Genomic DNA, 25,393 nt, shown 5'->3' on the forward strand with positions numbered 1-25,393 from the left:
GTCCTTACCGGGTCCCGCGAGGGGAAGAGGGAGCAAACAACGGGCCGCTTGTAATCGGCCCGTTGTTTGCTCCCTCTCCCATTCCCATTGAGCCCTATGAGGGCTCAAATGGGAATGGGGAAGGTCCGGGCCCGGGTTCCTGGAGGGAGGAATTACCGGGCCCTCCAAACTCGGAATGGCCTGGTAATTCCCCATTCTGGGTAACCGGACCCGATTTCGGCAGCAGCCATGCCGCCAATAACGGCATGGGTACCGCCAAAGTCGTAATGAGGCCCATTCTGCTGTGGAAAGTTGGGGGTCATTACGAGTTTGGAGGTAGCCATGGCGCTATTAGCGCCATGGCTGCCTCTAAACCCGGGTCCGGATCCGGTCTGGCAGAATGGGAACTTACCAGGATATTCCGACCTGTGTGGACCCGGTAAGTCCCCATTCAGTTTACCATTCCCCATTCCCATTTGATCCCCCATAGGGCTCAATGGGAATGGGGAAGGCGCTAACAATGGGCCCGCAAATTGCGGGCCAGTTATTAGCTCCAAGGTCCCTTAACGGGACCCGCAGGGAACGGCTGGTCAGACCAGCCGTTCCTGCTGGGACCCGCTAAGGGACCTTGGAATAGGTCAATAAGGGTTTACCGGCACCAGTCTCCTTACCGGTGCCCTTTAACCTTTACCGCCCACCTCATAATGAGGCCCATTCTCTGCCCCAGTGAAAAAGCGCCACAGAATATAAGACGCTTTCTACCAAAGGAATAATGTGAGAATGCAACTGGTCACCATGCAAAACAAAATATATATCGGTGTGGGGTTCATTATTGATTGGAAGTTAATAATTGATTTCATCATATTGCCTGACAACAAGTTTTGACTAGATATGATTAATACGTCTACAAATCCCAAACAAATGATGTATAATTAAATATAATGTGTGTTCCAACACTCATACTACATAATCAGTGTTACTTACACAATACATGTCCCCAGCTGTCATTGGGCCATTATGGCTCTTCAATGCAATGTAGAGGTCATCACCACAGTTGCCAAACATGATTTAGGACAAGAGGGCTGACACATATTTTACACAAAACAGCATTTTCTCAAGATCAATTAAAAGGTGCTTGGAAGCCAGAAGCAACTTACCAGGAAACCCAAAGAACGCCCCCGACCCCAGCCCCAAAAGCTACCATACCGTTTTGTCATAAGGGCTTTTCATGTACTCAGTAAGTGCTGTGAACTCAAAGTCATTTTCTATTAGGAAAATTGTAAGGCCTTTAGAAAGTGTAATTCGGCATGAAATATGTGGCAGACAATCATTTTTCCAACTATTTATCCGTCAGGAAATGACTAAAAACACAGTTCTTCAATAGGCCATGACAGCCGCAAAGGGACACCGGCAGCAGTAACTTCACAGATAAAGAACTTCAGAGGGCTGATGGACCACAAACAAGAACCTGTGTAGATACCATCATGCCGCAACCAGTGAGTCACACCAGAAGCGTCCACAAACCGACAAAATTGCTAACCAACTTTCCCTTCCTGCTCATCTAACAAACCAACACCACTACTCCAGATCTTGGGCTAGCCACATTAAACATAAACATACAGAGAACCAATCCTATGTTCACACCCACCATCTCTAAAATGCTGGAAGCACACTGAGAGTGAACCACCCAGCATCGTCCATATGATCGTCAACACGCAAGTACACATCAAGACACCAGCTACTCTTGCAGCTACGGCCACCCATGACTCTGGAACCCATAAGGACACTATCTAACCAGTGCACACAACCTGCTGTCTCGGGAGGATACCTCAGGGGCAACATGCTTGCCTTGGAAGCAAGATGACACGGCGAGACACAGGTTCGATATCCGGGTCTGCGCTTAGAAACCTCTGGGTATTAAGCGTGTTATAAATAACCTATCAAAGCATAACCCACACAACATACTAACAGCAACACAAACACTAGCACACATCTCTGGTCACAGTTTCCAGCCTTTCCAGAGACAGCTATTACTGCTGCTACATTGCGTCTTAAATCAGCCTCTCTTGCTGACACTATTCCTCTTAGGGTGATTAAGGAAACCATCCCCCAAATTGCTGGACTGGTTTCCTCCTCGGTGAACCTTTCTCTGTCCTCTGGTGTTATCCCTGCGTCTCTTCAACATGCGCTGGTCATTCCTCTCTTCAAAAAGCCCAGTCTTGACCCGGCTCTCCCTGCCAACTTTCGGCCCTTCTGACTTCTGATTTACCCTTTGAAGTTGCTTGAATCTCTTATTAGGCCTTTGCTCTGTTTCTTTTTGGAAAACTCTGATTCCCTTGACCCGTTTCAATCTGGTATTAGGCATGGTCAAGGTACTGAGTGTGTTCTAGTGTTGATGGTGTACGGTCTCGCAGAGATTGCTGACCAGAGGGCGGTTGGGTGCCCTCCTCCTCCTGGACTTTTCTGTAGCGTTCAACACCATCGACCACGGAATCCTCGTTCAGTGGCTTTCTTATGTTTATGTTTATGTTTAACATTTATATAGCCACCAGGTACCCTGGGGCTTAAGGGCGCTTCAAAACGAAACACTCACAATACACAAACGGACAAGAACGAAAAACCTAGTTAGAAGCAGAAGGTTCATATGCAGAAAGAGTACTCCGATGAGAATCCGACCTACGAGAAGAGCGCAGTTTTCAGCCCCTTTTTAAAGATTTCTACGGGAATAATATTCCTCAATGTAATAGGCAATGAATTCCAATTAAGGGGAGCTGCTGAGATGAAGGCTGAATCTCTGTATTTTTTAGTTTTCACACGTGGCATAGCCAAAGTGTTTGTTTCATCAGAACGAAGGGAGCGGATGTTATTTTTTACTAAGACTAGTTCTTTTAAATAAAGTGGCATAACTCCATGTATGCATTTCTGGGTGATAAGAAGCAATCTAAACATAATCCTGGCCTTAACCGGTAACCAGTGGAGGCTGCGCCGGGCCTCCGACACATGGTCTCTTCTTGATAAGCCTTTCACAACCCTGACTGCTCCATTCTGAATAACTTGCAACCAGTGGATGTCAGATACCGGCAACCCTATAAGTAGGCTGCAACAATAGTCGATCTTAGAGCCAATTATGGCCCTTGCCAATGTTTCTGCGTTGGCTTCTGATATAAAAGGTCTCAAACAGCGAAACAATTTAAGAAAGTATGAAGCAGAGGAGACCAAATTATTCACTTGGGCGTTCATGCTAAGGTTTTTGTCCAAGTAAATGCCTAAGGTCTTCACCTTGCTCATGACCTCGATGTGGCAATCATCTATAGTGAGCGATTTATAGCTAGGTCCTAGTTTGTCTAATTTGGCCTCTGAGCCAATAATTAGAAGCTCGGTTTTTGAGCTATTTAAAGCTAAGCCATTCAGTACCATCCAATCCTGGATTTTCTTGTATATTTCGTTAATTCTTGCCTCATCTTCTGCCTGGGAACCAGATATGGGGATGACACATTGGGTGTCATCTGCATAGTTTGCAAATACGATCCCCTCGTTCTCGAGCATCTGGAAAAAGGGAATCATAAATATGTTATAGAAGCAAGGCGACACGCAAGCACCTTGGGGGACCCCATACGTAAGTATGGTCGGTTCTGCTTCTGCAATGTCGCTGGCCACTCTATTTAGTCTAGTCTTCAAAAAAGAGATGACCCAATTAACTGCTTCTTCAGAGAAATTGGCATTCTGTCTATGACAGAATATTATGGTCCACCAGGTCAAAAGCAGCCGACAAATCTAAAATCATGAGAAGGGAAATATGGCCACCATCCATTCTCTGTAGAAGATGAGATTTGAGTGCCAACAAAGCTGTTTCGGTGCTGTGATTCAGACGGAACCCTGATTGAAATTTATGATAGATTTGGTATCTCTGACACAGTCCTGCAGTGGTTTGTCTCCTTCCTTTTAGATGGCTCTCAGTCTCTGTTTCTATCTTGCTACACCTCTTCAGCTCTTCCTCTTCGCTATGGTATCCCCCCGGCACTTTCGCCTCTACTCTTTAATGTCTACATTCGCCCACTCATTCTGTTGATTCAGTCCTTTGGCTTTCGCTGTTATTCTTACATGGATGATACCCAGATCCTGATGCTGGACACCGCGTTCCACTGCCGGTCCTGTCTGTCGGCTATTCATTTCTGGATGCTCAGCAATTGGCTCTGTCTCAATGGGGACAAAACAGAAGTACTTCTTGTTGCCCCCAACCTGATGTTTCTCTCTGGCCCGTGGCCTTCTGGCCTCCGGAGTTGGGTCCTCTACCCATTCTGGCGCGCGTCATCAAAAACCTTGGGGTTAAGCTGTCCTCCTCTTTTTCACTTCTCCCCCAGGTGAGTGCAGTCTTCCAGGCTGTACATTTCAAATGGTGTGTCCTTCGCAAAGTTATTCCTTGCCTCCTGGTCCCTCTTCACTCAACAGTGGTTTCTTCGCCTGTGTCGGGTTCTCTTGATTTATGCAATTCCCTGTATTTGGCTCAGCCCAAATATCTGCTTCACTGCCTTCAGGTTTTTCAGAACTCTGTGGTGCATTTGTCTTTGGGGGCCCCTCGGTTCTCCTCAGCCTCTTCTGCCTTGAAAACTGTGCATTGGTTACCTATTGCTAGCAGGGTTCATTTTAAATCTTTGTGTATTATTCACCTTGCCTTTCACAAGAATTGACCTGCCTATCTTCAAGCTAAATTCACTCACTACACTCCCTCTCGCTCTCTTCATTCTGCCTTTGTCTGCGTCATTTCTGTCGCCCGTATTCGGGTGCACGCTTCGGAGGTTGCTCTTTTTCATTCTGTGCTTCTCAGCTATCAAACTTGCTTCCCCTCTCGTTGTGTCAGGTTCAGGACCATCTTGCTTTCCGCCGCCAGCTCAAGACTCTTCTTTTCTCTTCGGTTTAATTCCTGTGTGGCCTTTCAGCCACATCCCTTCCTGGTTGACCTAGTACTCTCTTTGCTAGTGCCTTGATGCCCTTGCTGGTGAATGCTGCACTCTACAAAATGCCTTAACATAACTTAACAGACGCAGCCCACAGCATTGCAGCGCTAGACATAACGAACACACAAAATACAAAAACAAGTCAAAGAGGGAATGTAAGAGTCAGGGTCAGTCAGCAAGCTGTGGCTGGGGTCTGCGTAGTGGAAAAATAAAGTTTTAAACTCACGTTTGAAGGTTGAGAGGCTGGTGCATGCTCTTAAATCCAGGCGCTCGGCATTCCAGCATATAGGTGCAGAGTGCGGAAAGGATCCCTGTTCAACTATGGCCAGCTATGAGGTGGGTCATTGCAAAAGATGGGAGTTATTAGATCAGAGGACTCTGCACATGAGAAGCTAGTACATTTCCTCGGCCAGGTAGCGTGGGCTCTTGCCGTAGAGGCACTTATGAGTGATGCAAAGGGTGTGGTATGTGACTGTGCTCTCCAATGGGAGCCAGTGCACAGCCTGCCTTGCCTTAGAGACATGATCAGTCTTTCCTAGGCCTTCCACCACGTGGACCGCATTGTTCTGAATTACCTGCAAGCAAAGCATTTCCGCTTTATCGATTCCCTTGGGGTCATTACGACCCTAGCGTTAAGGGTTTAACGGCACCGTAAAAGGTGTTGCAGCCGTTAAACCCTTAACGCCTGATTACGAGGTCCCTTTGCGGGACCCGACCTTAACGGCTGGTTTTACCAGCCGTTAAAGTAGGGTGCCGCAAAGGGACCTCAGTGCTAATTACGGTACCGCAATTTGCGGCACCGTACTTAGTGCCTTCCCCAGTCCCATTGAGCCCGATGGGGCGAAAATGGGAATGGGGAAGGGCCATGGTGAAATGGGGAAATAGCGCCCCGCCAACCTTGGAATGAGGCGGTATTTCCCCATTCCACCATGGTGGACTCGTTACAACACCGGCACCAACCATGGTGCTAATAGCGCCATGGTTTAGCGCCGGGGTTGTAATGAGGGCCCCTGTAAGAGACTTGCACAGTAGTCTAAACGAGCCCCGATAACTGCCCTTGCAATCGTGGCGCAGTTGGAAGTGTTTAGAAAGGTCCTAAACTGGGCTAGTAGCCTCAGGTAGTATGCTGAGCTTGAGACTAGACCATTGACATGTGACTTCATGGTCAGTTCCTGATCAGGCACCACACTCAGGGCTTTCACTTTGGGCAGTGTGGCTATGCTGCAATCTGCAATGGTAAAGGAACGGTTTACCTTGTTAAGTTTCCGCAGCTGGGGTGCTGTACCCACGATCATATACTCAGTTTTGTTGTTGTCAAGAGCCAGGCAGTTGTCGACCACCCATGATTCAATCAAACTGTAGATGTTATTCACAGTGATGGTGTCTTTTGCGTGATTCCCTAACAACAGGATCAGACACTGCGTATTATCCACATAATTCGCATAAACAACCCCTAAGTCCTCAGCATCTCAAAGAGAGGGATTGTAAAGATATTGGAAAGTGTGGGTGAGACACACACCCCTTGGGGTACTCCACACAGGATCAAAAAGTCCTTGGCCTTTGATTTGTTGGAGAGCACTTTAGCTTTCCGCCCAGACAAAAAGAAATTAGTCCACTCTGCTTCTTCAGAGGAGAAATTAACTGATTTCTGTAACCTTGGGACAAGAATAGGATGATCCACAAGATCGAAGACAGAAGATAAATCAAGTAGCATCAGACGTACGGTGATACCTTTTTCAAAGTGATGTAAGATATTCGCCTTCAAATCTAACAGGGTGGATTCGGTACTATGGGCCTTCTGAAACCTGATTGCATTGACCCTAGAATGTTATGGAGTTCCAAAAACTCCTGAATCTGGATATATGCAACCTTGTCCAAAATCTTAAGCAGAAATGAAATATTAGAAATTGGGCAATAGTTTTCAGGTTGAGCAGGGTCAAGGGTTTTGTTTTTTTAGTAATGGGGAGATCCATGCCTGTTAGATTGAGGCCGAGGCCATGTTTTCCTGGAAAGAACAGTTAACACATTTGGTAATTAATGGTATCAGCTCTGCTGTGCGGGCCTTAACAACCGTTGCCGGGCACCTGTCACCCTTACAGGTGGTGGGTTTAAGCTTGGTTAGGACCTTATATATCCTAGTACAGATTCTGTAAAGTGTGGGGAGTCACAGAAGACCTCCTTTTTCAATATGTTTTTCAATATCTCCAGCTTTTCTAATGCCAGTTGGCGGGCTCAAGTCCTCTCTGTTGAGGCTGTTCTACTGGCACACAAAGGATCTTTTGAGCTCAAGTCCTAGGGTGTCCTTCAGTTTGCTGCCCCCTATTAGTAGACCAGAAGATTCCAAATGCTCCAAATCTCACAAGACACTTGAGCATATTTCAATTACCAATGACAAGGATTTTGGACGAGCCCTGATCGCCTAAGACAGGGCCTCACTAACACCTGACAAACCTGTTCTTTGGCCAAGGGGTGTTGCCTTGATAGGAAAATGATCCAAGAGCCCCTGTGGGGCACAGAACCTCTGTAATGTAGGAGGCCTGTAAACGTACTCAGCTTGACCCTACATCCCAGTATGGAGACATGAGGACCTGTGTTTTTCATATCTGGGAGAGAGCTACAGACCACAGAGATCCCTCGGTGTGTATAAAAACCAACCAAATGAGGGAAAAGGGGTATGTACTTATAGTGTTTTATTTCAGAAACTCTGTTTCCCAAATTGAAAAAACCCACCAAGAAAAGTCTTCTTTTTAAAGGGCAAAATGAAGAATCTGGTCACCCACGGTCTTGCACTGTGATCCAACACATGTTGGCCCAAAAGAAGAAGAATTGTCCTTCAGAGGGGTGGGGCTCTTCAGCTAGATGTGAAATGAATGACAGAGACGGCTCCAAGAGGGAGGAGGAACATGCACACCTCAGATCCCTGTGGCTCAGCAAACATGGATGGCACACCAGCAAAAACATCCAATGCAGCAGGGCAAAGGGGGTGAAAGCGAGAGATGGCTCAGTCAAGCAAATGTGGTGGGTTGAGGTAGTCCCAAAAACAATCAAGGCTGCAGCAGCACCAAAACCAAGGTGGCACATCCTAGTGGTAAACAGCCATAAAATGCAGTAAAGTGTCCCAGAAAATGGCCCCAGAATGGAAGGCCTGGCCCCAGCAGATGAGGAAGACCATCATCAGGACAAGGAAATCTCAGGAAGGACACTCATCAGCTATATACCCACAACAGAGCTATGCCCAGACCAACACATCCAGCCCATATGGCCAGAAGGGGGCCTAACAATGCAGCAATGATGGGAAACATCCAAATATCCATGAACAGGTAAACAGACCTACTCACTGTCCAGAAATCCTATATCACCAAACAAAGGAGCAGGGTTTCATCTATAAATACCTTCTTCAAGGAGCTGGCCAATCCTGCTGCAGTCTCTACCTCTCATGTTCTCTCCCAGGCCCTTTGAACGGCCTTGGCATCTCATTTAATCACTAAACCTCAAAACATCCTGTCCACTCTCTCTTCCTCTAACTCCTCTGCCTCTCCAATTCCAGGCCCCTCTCTGGCCGCTTATCCTCTTCCTTTCTCCTCCTCCCCCCTGTTCACCCCCAACGATGTTTCTAGACAAGTCTGATCTATGAAATTCTTGTCAAATTAGGTGCTCTTCTGCTCCTGCAGAACCATTACAGACCACATTGACACCCTTGATCCAGCCTTGGCCAATTTCTGCAATCAGTTTGCCACTGGAAACTTCCCATGCCCCCTTAAGTAATCCCATGTACACCCCCTTCTTAAGAAGCCTTCTGGCGATCCTTCCTCTCCGGCAAACTATTGCCTGATCTCCATCACTCCTTCCTGGGCAAACTTCTGGAGAAGCTGGCCATCTTCCAGCTTAATCTACAGACTGAATCTGTTGGTTGGCTCCATGACCACCAGTCTGGCTTCATAACAGCCAGAAGCACAGAAACTCCTCTTCTGAACACCTGTGAAGACTTGCTCTCCAATCTTGACTCTAACCTTCCTTCTGTCCCCATTCTCCTTGATCTATCATTTGCTTTCAACATGGTCAACCACGCCATCCTGCTCAATCGTCTCTGAGACAACCTGGGTATCTCTGAAGAGGCCCTTGCCTAGTTGACCTCCTTTCTCACTGATCGACCCTCTCAGGTCCAACTTGGATCTTTCCTCTCTTCATTCTCTCTCTCTATTTGTGGTGTTCCCCAGGGGTCTAACCTCTCTCCCTGGCTATTTAACCACTATCTGGCACCTCTATCCCACTGCATCTCTACCTTCTACTCTAACTTTCAGTGTTATGCGGATGGCACCCAGCTCTTCTCCTGGCTCTCCTCAGCCTCTACTGCTCCTTCTCTCTATCTGACTGTATGTCCACAATTCAGGAATGGGCTGGCGCCAACGATCTCTGACTTAATGCCAGTAAGACTGAGATCCTCCTCATTGGGCTCGTGCTCCTGCTTTCCCGCTCTCACTCTGGCTGCCCATCCTGGGCCCTCTTGCTGCTCCTTCCGGTGAGGCTAAGAACCTTGGGGTAATCTTCGACTCCACCCTTTCTTTCTCTCCTCACATCTCTGACGTCTTTAAGAAGTCACACTATCAGCTGCACCTCCTCAGAGGTATTCTTCCTTTTCTCCCTTTCCCCCAGAAGCTCACTGTCTCCAGAGCCCTAGTCAACTCTAGGCTGGACTACTGCAACAGCCTCTTTTTAAATCTGCCTGCCTTTACTCTCCGCCCTCTGCAACTTATCCAGAACTGGTCTGCGAGACATGTGCTTGGCCTCAAGCCCAGGGATCATATCTCTCCATCCCTGAAACTCTTCACTGGCTCCCTGTGGCTGGGAGGATCAAGTTCAAGACCCTCTGCATTAGCCAAAAGGCTTTGCCGGGGCTCGGGGCCACACTATATTTAATGTTCTCTTCTTAAGCATCTTTCTTCTCGCGCCCTCTGCTCATCCACCTCCAACTCTCTGAGGGTCAGATGCTTCTCCAAGCAGAGAATGGGGGTAGATCTCGGTCTTCGGCTGGGGCCTCCCTCTGTAACAGCCTCCCTGCCTCTTTCAAACTTGAGCAGGACCACCTAAGGTTCCGGAAACAACTCAAGACCTCCCTTTTCGCTTCTGCTTTCTCTCTACCTCTACCTTGCTGATGTCCCTGTCTGCTGTGCATACTGGTTACCTGGCCACCCACTAAACTTATGGGACCAGGCTCCTGCATAACCTGTTGCCCTTGCACTGCCTTTCACGCCTCCCAACCACTTAAGGGACTGTATCTGTAACCCTACAGTCTCCAGACTCTCTACACTTATGAGCCACCTTCCAGCTGCACTAACTAGTTCTTTGCACTCTCCCTCCCTCCACCCATCCTGGCACTTCACTCCCTCCCTTACCCCCGAACTTGCACGAACTGAATGACAGAATGACACAAGGCCTAGTAAGATCATTTTGTCCTCACTTCCTTGTCTTGACGTGCATAGAAACACTTGTGTACAGGCACGTTATAAATGACTTATCATATCATATCATATCAATCGCAGGGGCTGGTTTCTACCAGCCTACCAAGCCCATTAGGGCATTTGAAACAAAGGTTAAGATGACCAGCCAATCAAGCTTGCCTCAAACACTACCAAACACTCATGCCCAACCACACAGGAAGCGTAGTGGCCTCCACAGGGCATTTCACTCAACTAAACCAGTTCAAACCACCCCGTACGCTGCCATCTTGCGTTCACAAAGAGCCCACAGGAGCTGAACAAAGGCCCTAAATCAAAATGACGAGAGTATGACTTAAAAAATACAATTGGTACCTCAATGGCTACCACAAACGTGCATTGGGCTACTTATGAGGAACATCAGCATTCACCCCTGGTGAAATCAAAACTAAATATTAACTGCCATGAACCTATCCCCTAATACCAATGTAGAGTGATAAAATCACCCTAGGGCACAAATGGGGTGTCTGAGTTGGGACTGTGGTACTAGGAACCTTATGGGAGATCCACGACCATACCTTAAGTAAGAGAAAAGGGATGTAGTGGCAGGGGCACTGCTGCTGGAATCCCTCAGACCACCAGAATCAATTAGAAACCCCCCCAAAAACAAAGAGAAAAAACAAAAAAGGGTCCTCTATAATTAGACTACAGAACCATAAAAATGGAATTCTGCTCAAACAATCATTGTTTTTATCTTAATGTCTCAAGAAACCCTTCTGTCGGAGTACCAAGACCTCAGTGCACCTGCACTTCTTATAGGCAGCAGCTGGAAAGATTGCAAGGCCTTTTGCCAGACAAGACTCCATGGTTTCAACCAATACCCGGGTAACTTTAGGTTGACTACTGGCTCAGTGTGGTGTAAACCATCTCTTCCCTGCTTGTGGGACTTGTCTCCGTACCCCAACTCCACACCCTCCCTCACCTCTTTGTGGAATGCAGACATTTTCGTTCCACAAGGGGTTGTATCTTTTGTTCCTCTACTCCTTCGGTAGCTCATTATCTTTTCCTGATGCCTACTCAATGCCTAGCCACATCTTCCCCTCCTCTGTTCTAGTCTGCTAGAGGAAGAGTGTGCCTGAATATATCATCTTTCCTTTTGGAGCCTCTCTTAGATAATTCTTGTCCCTGCCTCCTCCACTTCACCCCCCTCTGAGTTGTTCTTGCCCCATCTCTTTCGTGTCACTCTTTCTCCTTCACTTGTCTTTCATCTCCTCTTTGTTTCCTCCCCCTTTGACTCCTTTAGTTCTTCTCTCATCCTGCAACATCACCTCTCCATGATGTGTCACTGCTTCCTTCCTCGCCACCTCCTCACCTTCACACACCTTCTCTCCCACCACTTTCCCCAGCCTCCATTTCTTTTTTCTCCAACTTCACTTCCTTCAGCCTGTCCTTCTCCACCATCCACCTTCTCTCCAACTCCTTCTGCTTCCAAAATGCTACTTGCCACACCTCCACTCTCTCTGGACACCCACACCACTATATTCCTATTGACCTCTTTCATAGGGGACTGGTCCCAGCCCCAAGCACTGCCTTGTTTCAACCACTTTCAGGTATGTGTAATTTCTATTTCTGCAAAGGGATTGGAAATTCTTTGCTTGCATGCAGCTTTGGTGTGGTTGTGAAGGCTGTGCCCCGGCTGCACCAAATCCATGGACCAAGCCTGTATGACCGTGTTTGGGCCAAAACGAGTCACTTTTGGAAGCGTCAGATGCTTTTGGCTGCATCTCACACTCCCCACTACCGATGTTCACTAAATTGTAATTCTCACAAGTGTGAAGGCTCAAATTTGTCTGTACTTGCTCGCCTTTCACTACTCTCAACATTATGTACTAATCTGTAATAATCTCTTTGACTCACTTAGGACTAGTATATGTTTTCTCTACTTTGTATACCACTGGCAATAGACTTCCTTTGAATTCACTCGACCATGTAAAAGTAATGGCCTTTCTACATACTTTATGGGCATAAGATTCACTTAAAGGGCCAGGGGCATATGTGTTGCCTCAGTGACTAGCCCTTGCCATGCAGCTCGGTGCCCAGGGTATTCTCCACATACTGCCTCTGGGACCTACATCACTCAGCAAGTGGTGACACCCGGCCCTCATGGTCACACCACCCTTCACCTCAAGAATCAGGCAGCCACTCTTCCAAGCGTGTTTATTCCTCACCACTGGCTTATTATGATGGTGTGCTGTCTTCAGTATGTGCTAACTAGGTGCAATATGCAACGCTGCCTGCAGACGTTCTGACCAATGGCTGATAATCAAGTCCTGCAGAACCCGGAAGGCCACGAAGCTAGGATTCACTGTCTCTAACCTTTCTAGGTTCACAGGGGTCACTGCAAAAAGGAGGTATATATGAGGATCCTCACAGGCTCAAAATAACCCACATCACAATTGTCAGAGGCAAGATAGAGGCTGGGAGCCCAGGTACAGGGGGGATTGGGGACCAATAAAAAAGACACGTACATTTTGTTTGCTATTTGAATCTATCCTGGCTGAATTAATTATTAGCACACAAATTTAAATCACCCACATTTTTTTGTGATTCTGATTTCTTCATGTCACACATAAGTGATTCAGACTTGTGCGGGCAGGTAGGGTAGTTAGTTTACCTTGTTTTAATAATGAAAACCCTGGGAGGATGTCCCCCACCCTCTGCAGGGCAGCACAACCTTTTACATTTTAAAAATGTGTTGTGCTATGAACACAGTAGCAATTCTAAATCATGATGTGTCTATAGGGAATAGAAAACAGGGGACAGTCATTCTTCTGTCAATATACAAGTAAGACTACTGCCTGGCATCTATAGGATGTAGATGGCAGATAGCAGGGGCTCTTCTATATAAACAGAAAAGAAAGACTGGCACCGTTTATCTATTTGCTATAGACGTATCAGAAGGTAGTCCTCCTTCTGTGTCCATAATGCAAATTGGGTAGAAGCAGACAGGATTCCGACCATGATGACATTATTTACGTGTCAATTGCTCAGACGTTCACACAAAGCTAGTTCTCTCCTACTAGGATTTGTTTCTTTGGAACTTTAAAATTGCTAGTTATTTTACAAAAACAAATCAATGTATCGAGAAAATACCTGTTAATGGTACACATACAATTAGAAGCAATTTATTCACACATTCTTTACACATCCCCGTTGCCTTTCGCAGTGACATCACACATGACACAATTCATGGCTTTTCAAAGTATTCTTTTTCAGAGGAAAGACGTCGCAGGTTCCTGATAGATGATCTGATAGCAAGAATAAGGACAACAATAAGTGTTAGAACCTTATTCAATATTGCCAATTAATGGGCATGCCTTTTGAAAATTACAAAATGGCGGCTTAGTATTTCCACATGAGCAGCAACTATAACAAGAAACATTGATAACAGTAGACCTTATTCTTACCAGGTTCTTGTCCTTCTTTCGTCATCGATTTGCACAGAACATGGTACGTCCAGAAGTAAAGTCCCATGGTTGGTACATCTCGAAATAGCAGAGCCACTGAACCCCTGAACAGCCCTCTAGGTCCTTCATTGCGAAATATGGACACTGCACAGTGCACAGGACCTTTGTATAAAGGCTGAGCGTCGCATACTCCACGATAATGCCGGTAGGATTCAGTTTGATTTTGAAGACGGACTTTGATCAAATCAACTGGAGCGGTAAAATACACCTGATTCAGAAAACAAATTAGAAGAAACAACAACGACAACATGTAATGATTAGACTTTTCAGGCGTCCATTTTGGCTATCACAAAGGCTGCATTTTATACTATCAGTACTCATTCGTATCGAGCTGAGGAATGTACCATTACAAATTAAGCTCACAAAGCAAAAACTTAATTCACCCCTCTCTATTATGATGCTCGAAGTTTTTATACAAAGGGAATCCAAACAAAGAAACTGCAATAAGAAAGTCACCTCGAGGTGATAAGCTCACACACCTGGCATTCAACAAATCACGCCAACACCCATTGCATAACCTTCCTCAAAAGTTGAAAATAAATATTCAGTTCTCCATTTAAGAAAGCATACTCGGTGATGAGGAACAGGGTGGCGATCAGAGGCATTGCTAAGGGGGGGGCTAACGGGGCTATAGCCCCTGGTCTTTTGGTTGTAGCCCCGGATAGAATCTCAGGAGCTACAACCAAAAGGCTAACTAGCCCCCAGTCCCGACAGTTCCGACATTAGCGTAGCCCCAGGTCTTTTCCAGACCTAGCAACACCCCTGGTGGCGATCACATACGGATGGCTGGTTGGACGAATGGGGTGTCAGACTGTGCTTTGGTTAGACTTCATAGAAAATGCCAGAACTACATGCACACCTAAGAAAAACAGCATACGACTTTATCACGGATGAGGGTAGGAGCTAGGAGCAAGTTGTGCAGTTCTCATGTAGGGTGTTCATTTAAACATTACACTGCAAATGGTATCTGTTATGTCTTAACTGGGGACAGGGCCTTCTGTAACTGCTGTAATCCCACTGGTATTGTGGTACACTCAGGGTCCTTATGAGGGGTTACTGGAGCGTTTCAAAGTGCAGGATCAGAAGGGTGACAGCAATGAACACATGCGTTAAAGCTAGTGGCTCCACCGCTAATCAAACACTATACGCTGGTTGGGGACCCGTGCAGGGCTCTTTGGCTCGTGCACCGGGACCTCATGGCTTTTGCTCACGTTGTGACACTTCCCTGCATCATCACAAAACCTGGTGCGTGAGTGCGGGTCTGCTCGCAGTCTGCGTGGACAACGCACAAGCGAGTCATGGTAAAACTATGCAATGCCACATCTCTCTCCTCCTCCTCCAACAAATCAGCCCCATCGCCCCTCAGTATAATATTAACCCCATGCAAAGTCTGTGAGTCTCCCTGATGGTCGAATGATTCTCTTCGACAGATATCTGTGAACTTCAGGAGTGGATGTAGAAGTACTGCTCTTCATTTGCTCTTCTGCTATCGGATGCCAAGTGCCTCACCATCTTCAGGAATGATGTTTTCTGGGGGAGGACTGCCTTCAGTGGGGCAGGACCCAGATAGTTTGCATAGTGGTATCATTGAGGGACTCCTGGGGAGTAGTTTGAAATTAGATCAATATTGGGTGATTGATGAAGATCCTCACTGCGCAGTTGCCACACTCCCCGCTTTAGCCGTGATGATCATAGGTGCCGGGTTGAACGGTAATGAGAGTTTGTTCTGAGGTTTTACGTTCCTCACCAGCCACCTGTAACCCACCTTGAAGGTGGGCATTCTGGCTCCACACCTCTTGCGCTCCTAGTCATTCAGCTTCTTCCTTTTCTTGGTGTATCATTGGAGTGTATCATTGGATGTGGTCTCCACTCAGGGATTGTTAGAATAGTTGTTCTGGTAGCTCACCTCAGCAATACAGTGGCCGGTGCTACTCAAATGGTGGTGTGGGGAGTCGAGCAGTTCTCCTCAGGAAAGGGGAGATGGCTCTTTTGGTGTTCTCTTGCCTCCTCGTAGGCAATCCTCAGAGTTACATTCAGCGTTCCCATGCTCTAGAGACCTGCAGGGTGTTACTTTCTGATGTCTGATGCTGCGTTCATGCAGGCATACTCACATTTTGGCTCCTTGGTACAGCAGCCCGTTGTCAGTTTTGATTACCTCTGGCAGCGCCTAAGTGGCAAATATCTTTTCAAATTTCAGAATAACCACAGACGCAGCTATCAAATCAATAATTTCCACCTCTGAGTATTGATATGATATGATAGGTTATTTATAACGCGCTTAATACCCAGAGGTTTCTAAGCGCGGACCCGGGGATCGAACCTGTGGTGGTTCGTGTCGTCTTGCTTCCAAGGCGAGCACGTTGCCCCTGAGCTATCCTCCCGAGACGAGTCATTCATCTATCAAACTAGAGTGTGCTTTCCATTGGAAAGTGAGCCGGAATCAGCACTGATGTTCTCCCACAGGTATTCTGCACGTAGCATGGAGGAATTGCTGTCCCAGATGACTGGCATGTGACACAGCGAGATATTATTGTCACAACTGCGGGTTCTAACCCTGGAATCCATACTTTCTCCCTGAGGCAGGACTTGCTTTTGCAGATGCACTCGTGGCCGACATGAGCAAGATGTACCACTCGGTTGGTGAGTGATGCTGGGATGACAATCCGTGACCCCCTAAGAAGCAGACCACTCTCAGCCACAAAGGGTTCCTCCTTCCTGCGGAAGAGTCTTAGCAGACGGCATTGGGCAGTTTCCATCTAATCCGGATGTGCTTCCATCAAACCTTTCCATCACCCTGTGGACAGCACAGCTTTTATTGCCTAGAAACATTCATCATGCTGTGCACTTACTGGATCTCTTCCAGGGTTAAGGCTCTTGGGATGTAATCTTCCGCTACCAAATTTACCTGTATCTCTGAGATTTGGCCCTTGATCCAATGAGTGTGGCTGCGTGGGGGTGACATGAGAGCAAATCTGCTGGATTTCCCACCCCTGGGCCATATTCCAAGAGAAATGAAATTCCTGTTGCTCGAGTGTCCATTTCTGAATCCTGGGCGATCGGCGTACTGATGCGTTGATGAATCGGGATCAATGGCTTGTGGTCAGTGAGGACTTTGAAGGGCCTCCCATGGTGAAAGTGGTCACAGCCCGAAAGTACTGCAAATGCCTTCTTTTCAATTTGTGAATATCTTGACTCAGGCGAGGTTGGGGCTCGACTTGATGTGATATGATATGATATGGCATTTATAACGTGCCTGTACGCAAGTGTTTCTTGGCGCGCCAAAACAAGGAGGGGAAAACAGAGGGAGGGCAAAACAACAATCTTACTAGGCCTTGTGTCATTCAGATCATTCAAGTGCAGGGAAGGGGAAGAGGATAAGTGCCAAGGGGTAGGAGGGGATCGAGAAGTGCAGGTAATTAAAAGTGCAGGCAGTATGTGGCTCAGTGTAGGTAATCAGAAAGTGCAGCCAACGGGCGTCTCATTAGTGCAGAGAGAAGGGACTGTAGGATTACAGATACAGACAAGTGCTAGACAGGCCAAGAGGCAGTGTGAGGTGCAACTGGACAGGCAGGGACCTGGGCCCAAGTTCAGAGGGTGGCCAGGTACCAGTGCTTGGAGCAGACAGGTCATCAGAAAGGGAGAGAGAAAGCGGAAATGAAGAGGAAGGTCTTGAGTTGCTTCCGGAACCGGAGGTGGTTCAGCTCAAGTTTGAGAGAGGCAGGAAGGCTGTTCCAGAGGGAGGCCCCAGCCGAACAAAGAGATCTGCCCCCAACTCTCTGCTTGGAAGTGTCTGACCCTCAGAGAGTTGCAGGTGGATGAGCGGAGAGCTTGAGAAGGGAGATGTTTAGGAAGAGAGAGTTAGAGGTAGTGTGGTCCCAGGCCTCAGAAAGCTTTGTGAACAATGCAGAGGGTCTTGAACTTGATCCTTGCCACCACTGGGAGTCAATGAAGAGATTTCAGAGCTGGAGGGATATGATCCCTGGGCTTGAGGCCAAGGGCAAGTCTCGCAGTCCTGTTCTGGATAAGTTGTAGTGGACCGAGAGTAGAAGCAGGAAGATTTAGAAAGAGGCTGTTACATTAGTCCTGGGGGAAAGTGAGGAAAGGAAGAATACCTCTGAGGAGGTGTAGCTGATAGTTTGACTTCTTACAGACGTCAGAGATGTGAGGAGAGAAGGAGAGGGTGAAGTCGAAGATGACCCCAAGATTCTTTGCCTCACAGGTAGGAGCAGGAAGACGTCCCAGAGTGGGTGGCCAGAGGGAGAGAGAAAAGGTGGAGCTGGTGTTCCGATGAGGAGGATCTCCATTTTACTGGCATTAAGGCAGAGATCATTGGCGGCACACCACTCCTGAATTGCAGACAGACAGTTTGGAATGAGAGAAGCAGTAGAGGCAGTTGAGGGGAGCCTGAAAGCGAGCTGTGTGTCATACACATAACACTGAAAGTTGGAAAGTTGGAGCAGAGAGCAGTGAAGCAGTGGGCAAGAGGTGCCAGGTATTGGTTGAACAGCCAGGGAGAAAGGTTAGACCCCTGGGGAACACCACATGTATAGAGAGAGATAAAAGAGAGGAAGGACCGCAGCTGGACCTGAGAGTGTTGCTCAGTGAGAAACGAGGACAGCCAGGCAAGGGCCTGATCAGTGATACCCAGATTATCATGGAGGCGATTGAGCAGGATGGCACGGTTGACCATATCAAAAGCAGAAGAAAGATCGAGGGGAATGAGGACAGAGGGAAGGTTAGAATGAAGGTTAGAGAGCAGGTCTTCACGGATGTTCAGGAGAGCAGTTTCCATGCTTCTGACCGCTCTGAAGCCAGGCTGAAGGTCATGGAGAAACCAACAGATTCAGTGTGAAGATTAAGAGGGGAGATGGCAAGCTTTTCCAAGAGTTTGCACAGGAAAGGAGTGTGGAGATCAGGCAATAATTAGCCAGAGAGGAAGGATCGGCAAAGGGCTTCTTTAGGAGGGGATGCACAAGGGAGTGCTTCAGGGGGGAGGGGAAGGTTCCAGTGGCAAAAGGTGAATGCAGATATCGACCAAGACTGGAGCAAGGGTGTTGGTGTGGTCCTTGATGGTTCTGGATGAACAGCGAAGAACCTGTTTTGACAAGACTTTATAGATCGGACTTGTCTAGAAATGTCGTCAGGGGTGAACAAGGGAAAGGAAGAGAAGGGAGGAGGAGGGACTGCGACATGCAGGCCAGGAGTGGAGGAGGAGGAAAAAGTGGAAGAGAGGGTGGACAGGCTGTCCTGAGTTTTAGTGACGAAAATAGAAGCCAAGGCCATACAGAGGGCCTTGAAGGGAAAAGGAGAGGTAGAGATTGCAGCAGGAATGGCCAGCTCCTTGCAGATTTTGAAGAGTGCGGCTGAGTTGTTAGATGCAGCAGAGAAGGGGGGGTTGGATGTGTGCTCTCTTCTTGGCGAGGACAGAGAGTCTGTACTGCCTTTGGAGCAGTTGGCAGGCCAGTTTGTCAGAGGGTGCACCTGTTGCCCTCCACTTCCTCTCAGCCACCCTGCACTTGCATTTGAGGGTGACAAGGTCAGAGTCATACCAAGAGTTGCACTCGGATTTGGCTTCAAGCGAATCCTCATGACAGGGGCAAGCATGTCAAGAGTGTCAGAGATAGAAAGATGACGGTTAGAGAGGGCTGTGTCAGGATGTGAGTCAGCCAAAAGTGCAGAAGGAGGAGAGAAAGTAGCGGTGAAAGCCTCAACTGACACATGCTTCATGGGTCGGATGACCAAGAAGGTAGGTGGCAGTGCTGGAGTCGGCTTTGCCGGGTGGTTAGAGAGAGATGGGAGGAAAGGAGAAAGTGATCACTCCTGGAGAGAGGAATGGTGAGAGGGTTGGAAAGGGGGAGAACATCCAGGGTGTAAGAATAGAGAGAGAGAGTCACAGAGGTTGCAAAATAGTCCTGCAGAAGGACATGAAGCATCCAAGTGGATGTTAAGGTCCCAGAGGAGAACAAGGTGAGAGGAAGAGGCGAGGACGGAGGAGGAGATGTCCGTCTACTCAGAGAGGAAGGAGGCTACCTGGTCGGGCAGCCGGTAGATAGTGGCCACAGTGAGAGAAAGGCCAGGAGAGATAGAGAGTCTGCAGCCCAGGCTTTCAAGGGAGGAGCAGTCCTGCATAGGAATGATAGAATCAGGGATCCATTGCGGGAAGATCAAGGCTACACCCCCACCGGGACAGTTGGTTCTGGGCACAAAGAGGATCTTGTAGCTATCAGGAGGAGAGTGTCAAAGCTTGTGACAAGGCTGCTCTTGAACCACGTCTCGGTCAGACCAAGTATATCCAGATCGAGTTCTTCCAGGAGAGGTCAGATGTCAGAGGAGTATTTGACAGCTGAGCGAGAGTTGAGAGTAGCAATGTGGAGCAGGTTGCCCCCTTTGATGGACTACTGTGGAGGGATACAGGTCAGAGGTATGCACTGCGGAAGTGTGAAAGGCACCCGAGGATGGGCAGAGGAGGAAGGAGCAGAGGGTAAAGTAGCCATGGAGGAGGAGAAGAGTGCCAGAGTGGTGGCAGAGTAAGGAGGCAACAGGGTGGTCAGAGAAGCAGCAGTGTCAGCCGTAGAGGTGGCAGAGGATGGGAAGGCAGAGGAGCCAGAGTGGGGAAAGAGGGGACAGCAGGAGAAGAAAGAAGTTGATAAGACTTGCAATAGCTATTAGTAAAACTTCATCTTCTTCTGTTCACCGAGTCAAAGTGGCTCAGAGGCAGTGTGGGCTGGGATCAACAATCAATTCTGTTGGCCTCCGAGGGTCAAAATATGACAATACATGTCCTCAGCCAGGGCATTCTTAATGGCTTCAAAAGCTTCCAGCTGCGGCCTGCCCCATTCCCACAGTTCTGCAGTGCTCTGATAATGTCGCTATGTGGAAAATAAACATTGGAAATGTAATTAGTTATTTATAACGCACTTAATACCTAGAGGTTTCTAAGCGCTGACCTGGGGATTGAACCTGTGTTGCTCTGCATCATCTTGCTTCCAAGGGGAGTGCGTTGCCCTGAGCATTCCTCCCGGCCCTAACATCCCACAAGCTTTTCATTTCGGATTGATCCTGTGGGGCCGGTGCTGACTTGACATCTTTCACTTTCTGGGGGTCTGTCATTATGCCTGCCTTGTGGAAAACAAAACAAAAAGCTCAACCTGTTCTTGAGGAACTTGTATTTTTCCTTGTTGAGCGTGAGGTCATGTCCACAAATTCTTTGCAGGACTGCTCTTTCTTGAAGGATGTGTTCAGCATATTTTAGCGAATGTCAGGATGCTATCACTGATGTTTACAACTCCTAGGATGCCTGCTACAACTCCACATAATTGGCCAGATTCTTGAAAAGCAGCACAGATAAAAGGAGGGCAGAGAATGCGCTAGTTTCATTTGCGCTGCTTTGAGAAATGTTAAGGTCACCGTATTCACCAAGGTGGCCTACTTATTTCCGGAGGGGCTGGACTGTAGTGCAAAGATGCGCTCTCCAGCTCCCGACACTAATGTATCACAGGCTCCCAGAAACCATGAGCATGTGGGGCTGTTAAAGGATCTGTCTCAGTGAAATGCCAGAGAAAAAAGAAAAGCATTTCCATTCCTGTCCTGGGGATGAAAATGATAGTGTGACAGCTGTGATTTAACCCACGGCTATCACACTTTAAAGAAAAATCATGACAGGGTCAGAAATAACCCTTGTCATGATTTACGCCTCCCCCAGGCCTGTTTTAAAAGGCTCAGGGGGATGACCCTAGTTTCAGGGCATTTAAAAGCGCATCTTGTTTGTGAATTTGGGATGCGCTTTTAAATACCATGAAATGTCCACTTATTTGTGCATATGCATTAAGGGGGAAAAAAGGTAATCTGTATGCGTGCATCTAAAATGCGCTCATTACAATGCCCTTTCTGAATCGGCCTTCTCCTTTTTTGGTGCAAATGAGGTGCTAGCGCATCTCCTCTCTTGCGTCACAAAATGGTTTGAGATTCTGGCCCATAGTGTTTTGAAAAACTTCCGCCGCTGATGACACACCAAAACTTAGGAGTTTGTAGCAGCAGTCCAATGTGGCAGGAGAACGTGGTGATATATATCAAAAATTGTCATGCAGTAGGATTTGGTGACAGCCTGCCCTCAGGTCTAACATTCTTAATATAGCGCACCTAGGACGTCTGCCAGCAGATCAGTGAGAATAGAAGTTGAGTGCCTTACCCGTTGCACAGCCTTTTTAAGTAGGCACATATCCAAACACATGCAGAATTGTTTGATGTCTCCACCGTGTACTTCGAATGCGAAACTGACTAGCTGGAGCCTTTCAATGGTGTCGTATTTCAGTAATGTTACGATGTAAGCCTGCGTGAAATAACCGTTTCCTTCTGTTTTCACGTAGAAACTAAACTCTACACGCGCCACTCCTTGCAGGGTAATCAGGGTTTTTCTGCCATATGCGAAGATGCGCTACCGAGTCTTAGAGTGGGGCACAGTTTTAGTCGAGCAAATCGGGACATGCTCATACCGTTCACTGATGCCCCTGTGGCAATTAAAGCGGGCATGGCATTTCCGCCAATCCGAATTCGACATCCCGGTTGCTTCCTTCAATCTGGTTTGTGGCCTTAGGTTGAGATCATGAATGCCTCGTGTACATCCTCGGAATCTTCAGGGTCAGGGGTAGCTACCACCTGCATGAGGCGTACGTTGAATGTTGCTGCTTCTGCATTCTGGACGCTAGCACAAAGGTGCCAGCTCTCCACACTTTGGAGAAATGGCCGATCAAGCCACACTTGTGTAGGGACCTTGTGAGACGTGGTACGGCGTAGTCTCGCGAGACTTCCCGCGTTACCGTGCGAGAGCCGGCAAAGCACACTAGGAAAGCAATTGAAGGCGCAAATAATACGGAGCAGGTCTCGCTCCCAGCGCTCCTCCTATTAAAAGACTGTTACTGGACCTTATTGCTAGCCCTGTCCTGCATTGGTTATTTCTTTCAGTTCCTGGACATTTAAAGAACCAACGTAGTTTGAACTGCTGAATATTACTACAGCAATGAAGTTGTTAAATCCAACAGGCTAATCCCCTAATTTATACTACATATTCAGTGACGAGGATCAAGAGACAAACCTGCGCATCATCATGCAAGGAGCGACAACGCCCTACTGTTTCTGAAAACACCAGTGTTATATCCGCCCTACGTCCCGCAGCGCGGTGACGTAGGGCAAGTTAATAAAAGCCCCGCCCCCTGAGTGGGAGGCAGTTCCGGGCGAAGCTGAGCCAGCGTGTGTGTGTCTCTTCTTGATCTCCCCTGCCCAGGCCGCGCTCCAGGCCATGCGGCCTCTTGGACCGGAGCCAGCCCCTCGTGCTGGGCCTCCGGCAAAACGCACGACATAACAATGGCGACGAGGAAGTGAGCGAGCATCCAGGCGCTCCAACGCGAGTTCGCACAAACACGGTCGCTCCGTGAAAATTTTTGGACACCCGGTGGGGGCCCCACGACCACGTGACCCCCACCCCCCAAAAAAAAAAAAAAAAAAAAATGTTTTTCTCTTTTCATTCCCTCTTTCCACACCTCATCCTCAGAGGGTAAAAAAAAAAAAAAAAAAAAGAAAAGAAAGAGTTTTTTTTCACGTGTCGTCCCGGGCACCACCAGCACGTCGTCTCCTGCACCAATCCATCGGAGCACATGTGCCGGTAGGACGCTGCATCACCATAGGGCACGCACGAACCCGAAGGGCAGACACTCGGCGACCGAGCGCACGCAACACCATGGCGACTGGGCTATCTACCCCTGGACCTTCCACACCGTCCAGAATGGCGGCAAACCTGTCCATGGCGTCACCACCGCCTCGCACGCAAGGAAGTTCGTCAACGTTGACCCAACCATTCGACCCATTCACTGACCCATCGTCCAGTGGGCCCAGATGGCAGCTATGGCTACAGAAGTTCGAGATGGCCATGGAATGTAAGGACGTCACGTCATCCAGAAAAATGAAGGCTCATCTACTCCTCAGTGTGGGCGACGAGGTGCTGCGCATCTTTAACTCCCTGGATGTGGACGGCGGCCAAGATGCATACCAGAGTGCGAAGGACGCTCTAACAGCACATTTTCTCCCGCAACTAAATCCGGACTATGAAACCTTTATCTTCTGCACGACCATCCAGGCCACCGACGAGACTCTCGACGCCTACCACACGAGGCTGAGGAAGCTGGCCATGTCGTGTGAGTTTACGAACACTGAAAGGGAGATTAGGAGGCAAATCATAAATGGAATTCACTCGGAGAAGCTGAGGCGTCTCGTGCTCAGTGAAAAGGGCATCCCTCTACAGCGCATCCTGGAACTGGGCCGACAGAGGGAGCTTGCCCACTCCAGGGCCGCCAACATGGAAGTGACCCTACAAAAACTCCAGCCGTCACTGTCCACAGCGATGGTGGCTCAAATCTCGGACAGACAATCAACGAGGAGCGAATATGGCAGCGGTTACACCCAGAATAGGTGGCAGCCTCGAGCACCAGGACCAACTGAATGTGGATGGTGTGGTGGCCAAAGGCACGGAAGGCGAAACTGCCCGGCGCAAGGCACCACGTGCGGAGCATGTGGCCGGAAGGATCACTACGCGAAAGTGTGCAGATCCGTGAACACGCCACTGCAGCCCCCACAAGGATCCCAGGAGAAAGGGTCATCGAAGAAAAAGAAACAAGCCAGCGCGAGGAGGGTAGCGGTAGTCAACTCCTCGACGGAAGAAGAAGGAGATGATCTCTCAGCCCTACGACAAACAGCAGGCACAGAGAATGAAGGAAAGGGCCGAAAGGTGTACTTAGTATCAACACTAAACCAAGGGCCAGCACAGTCGAAAAGAACCGCCAGGCGACGAAAATGCATGGTCAACATACAAGGCCAGGACATACAGATGACCATCGACACGGGGGCTTCGGTAAACGTCATGCCAACCACCGTTTTCCGAACCCTCGCTCCACGACCCGAGCTAACATCCACAGACACTCGACTATTTGCCTACGGCAGTCGGAAACCTCTACCAGTCATCGGGAGGTTCCGCACCACGCTTGAGCATGGCGAACAGAAGTTGTGGTCGAAGATCTATGTCGTCAAGGCGGGAATTGAAAGCCTGTTGAGCGGAGATGCGGCTGAAGACCTGGGTGTGGTAAAATTCATATGCCACGTTGACGACACATCCGAGGTCGAGAACTTTCTCAGGCAACACCCCATGCTACAGAGGGGGATAGGCTGTCTCAAAGGAAAGACCATCAAACTACATATTGATCAGTCAGTGCAACCACGCGCAGTAAGACACCGACGGACACCTTTCCACATGAGGGAACAAGTCGAGAAGGAGTTAAGGTCACTCGAAGCCGCTGGTATTATTGAAGAAGTCACGGGACCAACACCGTGGGTTTCCCCGATGGTGGTCACCCGGAAGCCCAAACAGCCAGGGAAAGTTCGGATCTGCATTGACATGCGCCTGCCCAATGCAGCCATAAAGAGAGAGCGACACATAATGCCGACAATCGAT

At 48.3% G+C, this 25,393-nt stretch overlaps 1 protein-coding gene across 4 annotated transcripts in view; it reads right to left on the reverse strand.

The window, feature by feature from the left end:
* The window catches only part of SLC25A45 (solute carrier family 25 member 45), a 308,119-nt gene that overhangs the window by 6,135 nt on the left and 276,591 nt on the right, over positions 1-25,393 (reverse strand). For all 4 annotated transcript variants that reach the window (XM_069644766.1, XM_069644764.1, XM_069644767.1 and 1 more), the window contains one exon: positions 13,837-14,104. In XM_069644766.1, the coding sequence (XP_069500867.1) occupies positions 13,837-14,104 (268 nt within the window). The remainder of the gene's footprint in view (positions 1-13,836; positions 14,105-25,393) is intronic.

The sequence above is a fragment of the Ambystoma mexicanum genome, chromosome 2p, assembly GCF_040938575.1.
Source record: "Ambystoma mexicanum isolate Mex_15411 chromosome 2p, UKY_AmexF1_1, whole genome shotgun sequence".
Classification (NCBI taxonomy): Eukaryota; Metazoa; Chordata; class Amphibia; order Caudata; family Ambystomatidae; genus Ambystoma; species Ambystoma mexicanum.